The sequence below is a fragment of the Brachypodium distachyon genome, chromosome 1 (genome assembly GCF_000005505.3).
Source record: "Brachypodium distachyon strain Bd21 chromosome 1, Brachypodium_distachyon_v3.0, whole genome shotgun sequence".
NCBI classification, from domain to species: domain Eukaryota; kingdom Viridiplantae; phylum Streptophyta; class Magnoliopsida; order Poales; family Poaceae; genus Brachypodium; species Brachypodium distachyon.
The window spans coordinates 71501389-71517197 of NC_016131.3; the positions used below are offsets into that span (position 1 = coordinate 71501389).

The 15809-nt window shown below is 47.0% G+C and overlaps 1 protein-coding gene across 1 annotated transcript; it reads left to right on the top strand.

The window, feature by feature from the left end:
• Positions 1–12143: 12143 nt before the first annotated feature.
• On the top strand, positions 12144–14235 carry LOC100845764 (glycerol-3-phosphate 2-O-acyltransferase 6). Its single transcript, XM_003561985.4, has 2 exons — positions 12144–12950; positions 13148–14235. The coding sequence occupies exons 1-2, from the start codon at positions 12291–12293 to the stop codon at positions 14024–14026; spliced, it is 1539 nt and encodes a 512-aa protein (XP_003562033.1). The 5' UTR covers positions 12144–12290; the 3' UTR covers positions 14027–14235.
• Positions 14236–15809: the final 1574 nt, after the last annotated feature.

A 15809-nucleotide genomic window follows, 5' to 3' on the forward strand; every position in this document is an offset into this window, starting at 1 on the left:
AGAGCTATTAAATAGCTTCCAGAGCCATTTCCCCAACAAGGCCTTATTCATTACATCCAAATTAAGGATCCCCAAACCTCCTTGCTCCTTAAGGTGACAAACTTTTTGCCAACCAACAAGGTGGTATTTTTTAATTCACTCCTCTTCCTGCCAAAGCATACGAGCTCGATAGAAATCAATTCTTTTACAAATCCCAACAAGGAGCTCATAAAATGACATCATATATAAAGGAACACTGCTCAAACTAGAGTTAATTAAAATATTTCTGCCCCCCACAGACGATATTCTCCCTTGCCAGCAACTAAGTCTGTTTTCAACCTTATTCTCAATCTTCTTCCAATGCTTATTTCTTATTCTAACAGCATCTACTGGAATAGTATCATCGGCATATTGCAAAATGTTAATGCCCCCATCCACTAGTTCAGGAACAATCCCCTTAACCAGCTGGTTCTTATTAGCATTTTTAAGCAAAATAGCCAAGGCATCAGCTGCCAAATCAAAAAGCAAAGGGGACATAGGGTCACCCTGCCTCAAACCGGTGTGGGTTTTAAAGTAGGGGCCAAAGAAGTCATTAACTCTCACACTAACTTTCCCCCCTCTCATAATACTCATCATCCAATTACACCATTTATCAGGAAAGCCTTTCAATTTCAACATTTGGTACACAAAAGGCCATTTAATTTTGTCATACGCCTTCTCAAAGTCAACTTTAAACAGAATACCAGATTGCTTTTTTACATGTAAAAAATTCAAGGTTTCATGCAATACCATGACACCTTCCATAATGTACCTCCCTTTTAAAAATGCAGTCTGGTTAGCAGCAATAACTTCCCCTATGCAAGAAGTTATTCTGTTCATTAGGATTTTAGTTATAATCTTAAAGCTCACATTAAGAAGACAAATGGGTCTAAACTTCTGAAACTGTTTAGCGTCCTTGCATTTTGGCACCAAGGTAATAATGCCATAATTAAGTCTTTCAATTTGTAATGAGCCATTAAAGAAATCAATCAGCAAGCCATAGAGATCCTGATGAACTATATCCCAGTAATTCTGATAGAACTCAACTGGAAAGCCATCAGGGCCAGGGGACTTGTTCCTTTCCATCTGGAAGACTGCTAGTTTCAGCTCTTCCATGGAGAATGGGCGGATCAGCTCCAAGGCCTGATTATCACTAATTCTACTAGTATCCTCCACTTCCAGTGAAATGGAATTGTTAATTGAAGGTCTAAAAAGTTTTTTGTAAAAGTCAATGATGTATCTCATGAGATCTTCTTCCCCCTTAATTTCCCCTTCCTCCTGTTCTAGAGAGAGAATGATATTTTTTCTCCTCCTTCCATTTGCTTTAGCATGAAAGTACCTTGTATTATTATCACCTTTCATAACATCCTTCTCCTTAGACCTTTGTTGCCATTTGAGTTCTTCCTGTCTTAACAACCTATTATACTGCAACTCCAACTCTTTCTTATGCTCACTTTGAGAAAATGACAAACCACTAGTTTCAGCCAACAAATCCAATTCAGCAATCTGAGTAGAAATCTCTTTCTTTAATTTTTTGTATACAGCATCTACATTCCTATTCCAGCCTTTAAGTTTTTTCTTAATTTTCCTCAAAATCCATTGCCATTTATCCACATTAGCTAAATGGGTAGGGGCAGATTGTCATATCTCCTCAATAATTTTCCTAATCCCCTCTCTCTCAAACCAACTAGCTTCGAAACGAAACATAGGATCTTTTTTTAATCTAACTCCCGAATCCAAGAGGAGGGGGGCATGATCAGACAAGATCCTATCTAAAGCATTAACAACAGTCAAAGGGTAGAGATCTTCTCAGTCAGTACTCATAAGAATTCTATCAAGCTTTTCAAATGTATGATCCTCATGGTCATTTGACCAAGTATATTGCCTCCCATTCAAAGCTAACTCTCTAAATCCAACTTGTTCAATAACAGCGTTAAACAAGAAGCTCCATCTATTGTAACCCCCCTTTTTATTCTTTTCCACCTCTTTCCTAATTATATTGAAGTCACCCCCACAAGTAATGGGTAATCACTTTTTTGGCAAACCTGGGATAATTCAGTAAGGAATTTCTCTTTCTGTTCAATCTGAGCAGCACCATAAACAACAATTAAATTCCATCTGGTTTCACAAATCTTATCAAAGAGAAGTAACCTCACAAAATGGTCCTCATTCTGTTGTTCAACAATTTCAAACACAGAATTATGCCCACTAAAATCCGCCCAGATCTCCCTTTGGATGAGGACCATTTCCAAGAAAAGATTCCCCCCCCCTCCCAAAAAATTTACTCAGCTCAATTGCAGAAAATTCATTCTTCATAGTTTCTTGGAGTCCCAAAAAATCTAAGTGATGTTCTGCAATAAGCTCTCTAATATGTCTTTATTTTTCAGCCTTCCCCACACCCCTAATATTCCAGAAAAGCCCTCTCATCTTTTTTTTCTTTCTGAATTTCATTAGTGCCTTCGCACTGATAATATCAGGTGATTGCTTTTTCTTTTTCTTAGTTTTTTTTATTACAAACAAGCTGAAATCCCTCATTATCAGGATCTTCAGCTATATTTTCTTCAGCATCTAAATCAGCTAATAAATCATCAAGCACTGCATCTCCAGTCTGAATTTTATTTGCCCCAATAGGATTGCCCAAATCAGGAATCCTATCTTTTTGCTCATATAAACTAATCCTAGCATGCTCAAGGTAAACCTATGTTATGATCCACCATATCAATCGCCACACCCAAATTGATTCCAATACTAGAAGCGATTTGATGTCAAGACATATTATCAATTGGTAAGAAGGAGGAACTGTCATTAGTTCCTTTGCCTAGATTGTTTTTAGCGTGTGCCCTCTCAATAGCCAAGTCTTCCACCTTCTTCAACTCCCTCTCTTTCAACCTCGCCGCTCTTTCAGGATTTTGCTTTCCATCAACCTATTTTTTTCCCTCATGGTCCACATCTTCCAGGCTATCAATGTTTCCATCCCCTAAGTCATGAAGCTCACCACTTTCACCCTGTTTGTCCTGACTATCAGTGTAATCAAGTTGTTCCTCTTCATCCTCAATTTCTTTACTGCCTTCTTTATTTTCAGATTCCTGACTCCCAGGCACCTGAACCCCATATCCATAATCTTTATGAATCTCCAGCAGCTTTTGAACTTCTCTTAAGTTGTCTGTTAGTCTTTTCCGGCTGCATCATGTGATTCTGAACCTCAAGCTCCACCTTAGCTTTCTCAAGAGCAAGGTCAGCCAGCACCTTTTTCTCTTTTCCAATCAAAGCTGTTTTTCTAGCTAATTCCTCCTCAGCCTCCTGCAGCTCAACCTGTCTATTAGATTGAGGCACCACCTCAGGATCTCCTCTCTCATTCATCAGTAAAGGAGCAAACCTATTGCCTCCCCCCCTTCTGAATTTGTCTTTGCAGATTCAAACTGAGCAAGAGAAGGGCTTCCAAGCTGAATTATCTCTCTAGAGCTAGGAGCTGTCTTCTGTTTCTTAAGATCTCTAGGATCATAAGCATCCTCCGGCATACTCACAGCCCTTGAGGTTCCTCTGCCATCCTTCTTCAACAACACTGTCCAAAGAGAAGAAGAGATCATATAAAAGCAGTTCTCTAGTGGTAATCTCAGTCTGAATGGGTAGTTTGGCGGGATCCCTGATCCCCATCTTGATCTTGATCACATCTTTCTCCCTGAGTAACTCCATATCCACATCAATCGCAGGTCCAAGAATAGAACCTACTTCACATAGTCCCATATAATGTTTCAAGGAATCTGGCACACCTTGCACCTGAACCCATATGGTGTTTAATTTACCATTCGCAGTCACATTAGGAATCCATTCAGTTACTCTAATGGAGATGCCAAGACCCTTCAGTTTGAAGTCTTCAAAATTGCAGAGTTCCTCAAGTTTGGCCCTACTTGGCATTCTCATGAGAAATTGGTTTCTTCCATTAGATTTAGCTCTCCATTCCCAGTTTCATCTAAACATAGACAGCCACTTGCAGCTCTGTTATCCCCTCTCCTTTAGTATGAATCACAACCATAGGGTTCACATGTTCAGCTAAATGAGATACTTTAGTATTATGTATCATCAGACATCCCAACCCTGGAGCCCCATAACCCACAAAGCTAGCCACAGGCTTGACTTGCTTAGGCCAAACACAGTTCTTAGAAAGATGAGTATCTTTGGCACAAATGATACAATGAACTGCAGTTGTACAATCCTTCATCCCATGACCCAATTCCTTACACTTCTGACATTGGACCAATCTCTTAGCGCCCTGAGCAGCCTCCTGATTCTGATTGTTCAAGCCAATCTGTCTCCCTACAGTTCCCCTCTCCCCACTCTGCACCCCCACGGCTCCCCTAGGACCCTGCTGTTCTTCCGAGTTAGCACTCACAATCCTGTGCGACACTATGTGATTACCCCTGCCCCATATGCAGAGTTTGCCCCATCGAAGTCCCTTGCAAAGACCGACCACCAGCATCCCCAAAATTCTGATTCTGTTGAGATTGAGGAACTGGGATTGGGGGGGGACAGTGATTCTGAATCACCTGAGACTGGGTATGATTCTGCACCGTCTGAGACTGAACATGATTCAAGGCTTGAGTGCCAGCTCCTTGACCAAATCCCTGCCGCTGGGTGTTGAAGTTGCGTCCGCCATCACAATCCCCCGCCCACTGGCGGGGTGCGCCACCGCCACCGCCACCGCCCCTGAATCCCCCACGCCCTCCCCAACCATCTCACCGCCGCTATCGCCCTCTCGTGCTACCCCCTCACCCACCACCGAACTAGTTTCCCTAGAAACCCTAGAGCCGCCTCTCCCCCACAAGTGCTGGAAGAAAGGGGAAAGATGTTCCAGGAAGGGCCTCGCACCAACACCCACAAGGCCTCCAAGTGGCAAGCCGCCATTGCTCGGAGGAGCAAAGCGATTTGGGCTCTGGACACTAGGCCCAGTCATCAAAACCAAGTCCATCATGAGAGTCTCCAATTGATTTTGATGTGGAACAATATCCCGCCATTGCGGAGATACTGTAGCTTCCTCACAAGACGTCAACGGAGAGACCTCAACTTCATCCCCATGAATCTCAGGGCGCTCTACCATCAGAGGCTCCCAATCATCCCCGTGCCCAAACAATTGAATACAATGGAGTGGTGAGGAAGGCATCTCCTCAGCCACCCGCAAAATCGGATCAGAATCCGTATCAGGCACCACCTCACACCTCCGAGAAGAACTACTCACATCTGTGCTCAGCTGATTTACCTGATGTAACATCCCAATTTTTTCCAAAACCCTTCATATGCATTGCATTTCATAAGCATCATGTCACCTTTGCATTTAATCACATTTAAAAACCCTAAAGTTTAAGTCAGGAAACTCATCAACAAAAGTACTTTTATTTGAATCTGGCCTTCTTCTTGATTTTGGTTGTTTCCACTTTAGCCCATGAGGGGTTTAATGCATTTATAAAGCTACCCCATTTATTGGCATTTGAATTTGATTTGAAACACTATTTATTTTAATAGCCAAAAAGCCCTAAAGGTTGGTTTATGGGCAAAAGTATTTTTAAATATTTTATTTTGAGGGAATTCTTGTCCCAAAAGTTGAATCATATGAAAATATGATTTTACCAATTTTGTTGCAATTTATTTGGTTTGAATTGGAGCTCTGAATCAAAATTGGTATTCAAAAAACAGAAAATAGAAAAGGGAAAAAAGAAAAGAAAAGAAAAGAAACAGCGGCCGGCCCGGCCAAATGGGCCGAACCGGCCCACTCACCTGCGCCCGACCGCACCAGGCCGCAGCCCAACCAGCCTGCGCGCGCTGCCCGTGCCGCTGACAGGCGGACCCCGCTGTCAGGCTCCGTCTTCGTCTCCAACTGCTGCTCCGAAATCCCCGGCCACGCACGAGTCCGCGCCCACGACGACTCCGCCCGATTTCTCCGGCCACGCAGCCCCACCTTCAAACTTGAGCGTGTCACCCCGAAGCCCACAACCTCCTCTCTCTTTTCCCCCATCTCTCTTGCCCGTTTTCGCTCTCGTCTCGCCGGAATTGCTCGCCGGAAAAAGCATCTGCCGCCGCCGTTTTCTCGCCCCCGCCAACGATTCGGTGAGTTCCGCATGCCGCCGCCTACTCCCTTCTCTTCCTCTCTCTCAGGCGCAGCCTTTGACGCTGTTGTTTTTTTCGTTTTGGAGCTTCGCAGCCGTCGCCGACGTTAGCCCGAGCACCGCCGCCGGCCGTCCCTTTCCGGCGTCCTAGGCGTCGTTTCCATCGTCCCCGAGGAGAGCAACCGCCGCCTTCGCCTTCGCCTCGCCGAGCCGCGTCATCCCCACCAATCCTCGAGCCCGCAGCTTCACCGGACCGCCGATTCTCGCCGCCGCTAGCGCCCCCGCCGGTAAGCCCCAAGCTCCTCTGCCGTTGGATCTGTTTTAGACGGTTAGGATTAGATCCTTTACCCGAACCGGTACCGGCCAGTGAATTTGCGCCACGTGTCACCGTATAAAACTAAAACTTGATTCCCGGCCGAAATAATCGGCAGTTTTGCAGAAAAGCCCATGGATATTCAAATCATCATGTCTTTTAAACCGTTTGACCAAATTTGAAGTTCTATACCTTTGTGGAATCCTCACAACATGTAGAATCTTTTGGCATGGTTTAATTTGGACTTTGAGCAACTTTAACAGAAGAAAATTGCAGAATGCTTAATTAGGGTTTAAATTTCATATGAATTATTTCAAACTAGTTTTGAACATGTTGGCTTGTTGAAAAATGTTTTGAGTATACTCTCTGTCCTTTAGGACCAGAAGGGAAATTATTTTTTTAATAATATTGCCACACAAATTTAATCTTGCTCTAGGCTTTACAAAAATCAAATAAGCTTTTAGTTGAAGCTCAGCTTTGCTTTGTGCAAAGTTAGCATCTTCTTATTATTGTATAATCTGTCCAAATCTTTTGTGAAACTCCCTAATACAGAAACTAAACATGTTAAGTTTAGAACCAAACTAAATGTGCATCATCATGACTATTGCACCATGGCATGTTTTTTATTGAATAGCATGTTTATGTGTGTGTGTGTGTGTCCTTTTATTTTAGATTGTGTGGATTGTGAACCTTGTTGTTGCGAAGAGTGCGAGAACTACCACAACCTTGGGCAAGGCAAGTTCACTTTGATCATTTTCCAAATACTTTTACTATGCACTAGTTGTTTTATTAGTTGCATTAGGAACATTACTTGTACCTCTATGCTAGCTATAAATCCCAGGTAATACAGTTTTACCCTCGCCATTCCTTACTACCAATTTGCCATCGATTGTAGTTGAATGCTAGACTATGGTAGTATCGTGGGGGAAATTATTACATTATGATATTGTGATGTCTATGGGGAAATGAGATGTTTTATTAGAGTAAGGCAAAACAATTAATTTAATGAACCATCCTGGGTGGGCGGCTTTGAGGATTTTGATGTTATGCGGCGTCAGGTCCATTTCTATGGGTCCATTTCTATGAGTCGTCTCTCCATGTCTGTGGGAGCGCCTGCGTCGCAAATGTGGAATGCCACCTGGAATAACCGAGACTGGACTAGTTTCCTACTTAGTAGCTTCCAGTACAACCACAATGCTAAATGGACTCTGGCGAGAATAGAGTATGTTGTATGAATCTAGACCCGAGGAATTGTACTGAGGTAGCCTGTGTAGGGGGGAGCGTGATTCTCTCGTGGTTTAGGGAATTACCTCTGAAAATTTCGTAATCGACGCCGTTGCTACTCTACCCTGAGGACAGTAAGGGATTAACACGTCGGTTTCTTGTGAAGAATGTGTACAAACTCTCGAGAGTGTCAAAACTAAGTACTTAGCTGTGTCCCCGGTTATGGACAGTTTTGAGCAACTAGTTAGTGGAGCTGTAAGGAAAGTCTCACTCATTCTAATTTCTTAATAAAATGAATGGTCTGAACTTGGGTTTAGAAGCATTGATGTGTCTACTCAATGTTCTTAGTTTAATAGGAGCATGGGTGTGTCTACCCCGTGTCCAATAGTGATAAAATTATTTGATTAAAAAGATAGATTTAAACAATTAAGCTTTTATGCAAATAGTCTGAACCCCACCTTGCCAGATTATGCATATTCTTGGTAGGTTCTGATATAACTACTAGTGATTTTGCCAATACATTCAATGTATTGACCCTAGTGGCAGTATCGTTTAATGATGCAGGAAGCTTCGACGAAGAGTAAGGGTACGATCTGATCTTTGGGTTACGGGCCTACATTCCAATACGCTCTCACCGTGGTATTGATGTAGCCCTTGTATCTTTCACTTTCCGATGTTGAACTGTTGTTTTAATTCCAGCTAACCCATGAGGTTATGCGAGTTTGTAAGTACTCTTAAATTCTGGATGATGCGTTGTAATACTTGAGACCTTTGTTTTATGATATTATATCTTGAAACTGTGTCAGTAAGTCGATCCAGGAAGTAACACTAAAAGCACAGAAATCGAACCCGTGTGGGGACGGTCACTTCACCTGACCAAGACCAGTGTTCATCTCCCTCCCAATAATAGATCTGAACGATCCATCTGCGTTCCGATGGAGCGAACGCCACCATTCTTCCCGATGCGCCAAACCCCCACCCAGCGGACGACCGCCTGGCGCGAACCGCCGCTTGGAGCGAGATTTCTCCATCGCCAAATCCACGAACTCCCCGAGCAGCGGACGCGGAGATGGTGCTGCTGAAGCCCCATCCTCGCGCGCGACAGCCCAAAACCTAGACTCGCGCTCTCCTCTCATCGCCTAGGCTCTCCCCAAAACAGTTCATGTACTCCTTTTTCTCCCGGTTGAGGCGGCCGCGACGCAAATCTGACCCGGCTTCTACAGAAAGCGAGAGTAGCCCCCGTAGGTGCCGGCTGTCAAGCCCGCCACGCGCCACGCCCATTAACGGCCGTGATACAGGACCAGACGGCGATTGCGCCACCAGCGTGACCCATTCGTCGCACGGCCGGCCGACGGTGCCGTGCCGTGCCCCGCGGGCGTCGATGCCGACGATCTGGCATGGCCGGCACTAGGAGAGGCACGCTCTGCAAGGGACCGATTTGAGCAGGACTACAGTAGTAATTAGGCACGCAGCTTAAACACAGCTCGTGGACATAGAATGTCGATATCGATCTCCATTCCTCATAATCCCGAGTTTCCGGACCTCATTGATTGGAAGTTGAAACCGCTGTTTCCCTTTGGAGATCGAGAGATCATACTCACGAACATTAGCTACAGTCAAAATAGGATTATTAGTGTACTGATTAATTGTCGGCTGGTTTCTGCCGCTGATTTATTTGGCCGGAGTGTTGCCCTATCATTGTGTAATGTGGAAACTATAGCGATATTTGTTATGTCTCACTTCTATGGGATACCGGGGTACGTGGGTAGGAGCAAGTGGCCCGGCTGCAAATCAAGCTCGGCACATGACATGAACGATCCGACAGAGATGCCTAACCTCCGAAATAAAGCCACTGTGATTGCATTTCCACGTCACGCTTTTGGTCAGTACATACACGAGCACGCCGAGCACAGGAGGACAGAAACGCAGCACTCTTTTCTTGATTTCGTTTCTATATTATTTTGGTGGTTCTTTTATTCTTTTTGAGTAGTACAGTGCTGCTTTTTGGGGTGACGGGAACATGCCTTTCCGTGACAACACCGTCTACTTGCTCCTACGCTGACACGCCCATTCATTGCAGGGAAAACGAGAAGGACGTCTAGTTGTATACTTGTATAAAGGCTCCCGTATGATCGTATCCCGTAGAACCAGCGGGATGACCAACTGCTTGGATCCGCCGGAGTTCGCAGGCCGTCGGATCGGAAGCTCGGACGGTCGAGATTGATTAGTCCAGGTGCCCAGGGTCGATGATCGGGGTTTGGTGGAACTCAAGTTTGGGCCGCAGCATCACGAGCTAACCGATACCTACCCCGGTATGCTCCACATGTATAAGACACACGGTATGGGTCATTACCAAGCAACAGTGGCAAGGGATGTTGGTGTTGTAAATGTGGCTGTATACAATGTTCCATGTATGAAATACACAAAACCTGTGCATAATTAACGTTTAGCGATTGCTAGCAAGCAACATTGTCATAACAGACTGTCGCCACATAAATTTTCAGAACACTTTTTTTATAAATTACTTCCTCCGTCCCAAAATAAGTGACGTGAATTTGTATAGATTCTTATAAAAATCAACGTCACTTATTTTGGGACGGAGAGAGTACTAAAAACTCGGAATACTTATTTGCATCACATTTCACACATATATGTATTATCGACTTTAACTATCCACGGTGTTTTTTTTTGTTTTCTACTCTTTATAGTGCAATAAAAAAATCGACGTTAACTATTTATTTCATAGTTTTTCACTACATTTTGTACCAAATAGTCTATGGACTCAGACTTCGCGGAAAGTTTTCTTACTTTGAACGTGCAATCAATCCATCGGTATTTTGACAAACTTCAGTCATGTCGAATTCATTTGCTGTCCTAGGAAACAAATAAGACCTAGATCACCTACTTAGATGTACATGTACCTACTTAGATGTACATCTTCTAAAGAGGCTAAAGATACACAGCGTTAGTTGCTGAAGTGTGCACCTACTTAGATGTACACATTCTAACTGGAAAGCTGTACACAACTTTCAAAAAGAAAGTTGTACACAAAATCTAAAATACGTAACCAGTTTTCATCAAATAAAATGTCAACGTTTAGGGTCATCGATGTCCATGATTCTAAAAAAAAAACGCTCGTAGCAGACAAATCCCAGGTTTTTTTTTGTCAGAAGAAACACTTTCCACGCAAGTCCTGAAAATTCCTGAACTTACAATCCACCCATACGCAGCGGCATCGCAACCCGTGTGAGATTGAACCGGACCTTAGATCTATGCTTTGCCGTAGGACAGACGATGGAATTTTTTCACTCCCCAAAGGAGTCGAACCCAGGATATCAGGGGTTCCACTAGAGTCCCAAAACCATCATGCTAGAGACTTCCAAGATGTTGATGATTCTAGACTCCGATTCTACATCAAATGGAAACCGGACAAAGAAGACGCAAGAAATTGTGTGCAAATTCAAGTTTTGTAAAAAAATGTTCAAAATTAGTTTTGAAAATTTTAAACTTTATGATTAGCAAACTGGTTGACAGAAGAATAGCACACTCAAAAAGTAATATGCACAACTTTTTTTGTTTTTATTTTGACAAGCAACAAGTAGAAAGTCAGGACACACACACTCACCCATACATGTCATCACACTGCACTAACACGTCACCTCATGAAGACCCGGAGTCGTGGAGCATCAATGTTGACAAAGTCACCGTAGCAACCTCATCGTCCACCATGGAAATGAGGTGGTTGTGATGACTTTGTTAACATTAAAACTTCGGAACCCATCTTCACAAGACACGACATGATCGAGCGGGGTGTGTGGTCGTGGCAGGGACATTGGTAAAACTCATACTCCCTCCGGTCCATTAAACGACCATAATCACCGAGAGTCTTGGTAAATCATTCTCACTCCGATTCATGGAAAGTGTCGTCCATTTTGTATTAAGCAAGGATGCTTTTTATGAATCGGAGAGAGTAGTATACATTCTTCGGGGGCTCATTGATTAAATTTTATGAGAACACAATACAAACGCAGACGCTCACAACACGCGCGTACGCTCATCCCTATAAACGTCACGTAGGCGCCTCGCTGTTGACGGGTATGTCACATATCACTGAAAGAATAACGCCGGTTAAATCTTGAAATAATGCAGGAAAAATGTGACACTCATGTCAAATTTAGTACGTGAACCAAGCAACCAGACCACTTAAACTAGTCTCAGTCGCACAGATTAAAAATACTATGAGTTCAATAAGAGTAAAGTCCAATGCTAAGCGTATACTGGTGTCCAGTGCATCGTGATAGATGAGTGCAGGTCCTGGTATGTTCCGAAAAAGTCATGGTATTTTGAATTGTTTGTACTAGCGATTGCTTCTCCACGAGACTCGTACCAGACGCTACGGGACGAAGACTTTTTTCTGTAAATACTGCGTTGCATCAACACGTTAATCACCCACTCCACGAAAACTTGTCTTGTCCATTCTCACACAAACAGCCCGACCGACTCTCACGCAGCCACGCGTCGCCGCTCTATAAAATCCTCGCACCTACTTTGTGCGCAGCCACAAGTGCGCAGGAAAAGCCAACGTAAACATACAGGTAAGTTTGAACCGTCCCGGCCGCGCGTTCGAGCTTAGCGCAATGGTGTTCAGCAGCGACGAAGCGACGACGAAGCCGACGCCGTTCCCGGACGTCCACAGGTGCGACGCGTCGGCCTCGCGCCGGGGTTCCCACACGGTGGTGTCCAGCCTCGGCGGCACGCTCCTCCGGTCGCGGAGCGCCTTCCCTTACTACGCGCTCGTGGCCTTCGAGACGGGGGGCGTCCCGCGGCTGGCGCTCCTCCTGCTGCTGGCGCCGCTCGCCGCGGCGCTCTCACGCGCCGTGTCCGAGTCCGCGGGGCTCCGCGTGCTGGTGTTCGCGGCCACGGCGGGCGCGCGCGTGTCGGACATCGAGTCCGCGGCGCGCGCCGCGCTGCCCAGGTTCTACGCGGCCGACGTGCACCCGGCGGCGTGGCGCGTGTTCTCGGCGTGCGGCGGCGGGCGGAGGCTCGTGGTGACGGCCACGCCCAGGGTGATGGCGGAGCCGTTCCTGCGTGACCATCTGGGTGTGGATGCCGTGGCCGGCACGGAGCTCGCGACGTGGCGTGGGCGCGCCACGGGGCTCGTGGACGCGCGCTGGGGCGGCGTGCTCGTTGGGGAGAGGAAGGCGGAGGCGTTGAGGGAGTTGGTCGGTGACGGGAACCTGCCGGACGTCGCGCTGGGCGGCCGGCCGTCGGACTACGAATTCATGAGAATTTGCAAGGTCACGTCATTCGCTAATCACCTCTGTGTGTGTTTCTACACGTTTTGCACATGCGTCTACACGCAGAGGGCGTGCATGGATCATGCACTTCAGCACTTGCATCGGCCTTGATTGGCTGCAGGCCGGGAGCCACCAACACATATTCAAGTATTTCCCTTTGGCATTGGAACGTGGTACTTAACTGTGTGTGCCCGCAGGAGGCGTACCTGGTGCCGGACACGCCGGTGGAGGCCGTGCGCGCGGACAAGCTGCCGAAGCCGGTGCTCTTCCACGACGGCCGCCTCGTCCAACGCCCGACCCCTCTCGCCGCCCTCCTCGCCGTGGCATGGTTCCCCTTCGCCTTCCTCCTCGCCTGCGCGCGCGTCGCCACAGCCTCGCTCGTCCCGATGCCGTTCCTCTACCACGCCATCTGCAGCCTGGGCGTGCGCATCGTGGTCCGGGGCGCCCCCCCGCCACGGGCCGAGCGCGCCAAGGGACGCACGGGCTCGCTCTTCGTCTGCTCCCACCGCACGCTCCTGGACGCCGTCTTCCTCTCCGTGGCGCTCGGCCGCCCCGTGCCCGTCGTCACTTACTCCCTCTCCCGCCTCTCGGAGCTCCTCTCCCCGATCCCCACCGTCCGGCTCACGCGAGACCGCGCCACGGACGCCGCCGCCATCAGGGAACTCCTGGCCGAGGGCGACCTGGCCATCTGCCCCGAGGGCACCACGTCCCGGGAGCCATTCCTGCTGCGGTTCTCATCGCTCTTCGCCGAGCTCACCGACCACATCGTGCCCGTGGCCACGGACTGCGAGATGAGCATGTACCACGGCACCACGGCCAGGGGCTGGAAAGGGATGGACCCCTTCTACTTCTTCATGAACCCGCGCCCGCGGTACACCGTCACGTTCCTCGACAAGCTCCCCGCCGAGCTCACCTGCGGCGGCGGTGGCAGGTCCTGCCATGAGGTGGCCAACCACGTGCAGAAGCTGCTGGCTTCGTCGCTCTCCTACGAGTGCACCGGCTTCACCCGGAAGGACAAGTACCGGGCGCTCGCCGGCAACGATGGCATCGTCACCGTCAACACGGCCAAGAATTGATCGAAGAGGATATCTGTTGCGGCAGTACATATATAAACACGTACAGTACAGACGTCCTTAATTAATCGGACTGTAACTTCACTAGTACTGTTCTTGGATGAACTGGGCAATGATTCGTTGATCGATCGAACGGTATATATATGTATGTAAACACGATGAGTTGAAACAGAGAAACAAAGATCACTGAACAAATGATTTTATTTCGATTCGCTAAAAAATCATCAATCATGGCCCGGTCAGCAAACCTCTTACAATGTTCATGCATGTGACTATAAGGTGCATACGTTGCAACTCCTCCGGCACAAGCCAGTGTTGAAGTAAATTGTCTAGTCTCTTTTCATAAGTTCGGGCTTTTGGTTTAGATAGCTAGCGCATGCAGTTCAATATGGTATCAGAACGGGAGGTCTCAAGTTCGACTCCCGGCCAACGCAGTATTTTAAACAAATATTTGCGGCACCCCAAACAAACGTAGGGTGAGTGTTGAATTAAATTGTCTAGTCTCTTTCCATCAGTGGTTTAGATGGCCAGCGCAATGCTGGTCCGCACCTCGCTCATCACGCTCTTCCCGTCAACCACCGTTGACTTCTGCAGCATGCCCTCCGCCTTCGCCACACGCACAGCCGTCAGCCCATGCATGTCAATTTGTCGTTGTCAGGTAAGTGATTAAGCGTGCCGAGACAGAGAGATTCGAGCGAGCACGCGAGCAAATAAACTCATCACTTACCAGCGCGACGAGGTGATCGCACTCCGCCGCCGACAGGAACCCTTGTACAGGAACGCCCTGGACAAGGAGATAAGAGGACCACAATTATAACGCGATTGGGCCTTGTTCGGAGGGCTCTACGGTCGTATGGGCGGAGAGAGGGAGATTGGTCGGTCACCTGGGGCGCCACGAGACATGGACGGCGTGGGAAGGGTCGAAGCGTCCGCCGCCGCCGGAGAAGGAGAAGAAAGCCACAGCGTAGGCGAAGCAGACGAGCAGGACGGCGAGGAGGACGCGCTGGAAAAGGAGAGCTGCCATGCGGTGCGGCGGCGGGGGCGAGGTGCGCGTCATCGCCGGGATCTTCTGCTTCGGCGATGGAGACGACGAGTCGAGCTATGGGTCCGGTTTGTCAGCGCCGGAGTTCCTTTTTAGACACTGTCAGTGCTGGAAGTAATGAGCAGCCGCCCCTTGCTGTATCCATCCCAGTGACGTCGGCGAGACCTTCTGGAAGGGTCGGTGACGCGGCGCCAGATAGGGGCCATATGGACTACTCGCCGGCAGGCCCGTATGGGCTTGGGCTTGGTTTGACTATGGAAATGAAAGCAAAATACACTACTGTTAATATTTATGCAACGAAATCAAAACGAAAGCTTAAAAATCGACCAGGTCCTAACCTTTTAGTCAAAAGATACCGATGACTGTGAGCCCTCGCCAATAGTAAGCACAAGCGCTTATGTCTTCGGGGTCTAGAGGTTGACAATGGCTTTGTTGTAGATCAATGTTGGAGGAGCGATATGACAAACGGCAGTCTTGCTTGAAAACTTGCATATGCTCCACAACCATTTTGTCACAACAATAGGATGACCCGTAAATAAGTATGTAGTAATCATGATTCACATTATAGATTGAATTAGGGCAATGATTAGTTTTTGTTGGCTTTAAGTATCTCAGCGATCAAGAAAACATATGGTTTTTTCACTTGAGAGACTGCAACTTTGTTATACTCACTTTCATTCATAAAAAACTACATCTCTGCCTATGGTTCAAATATGTATTTTTCCCACGAAAGAACATTGAAAT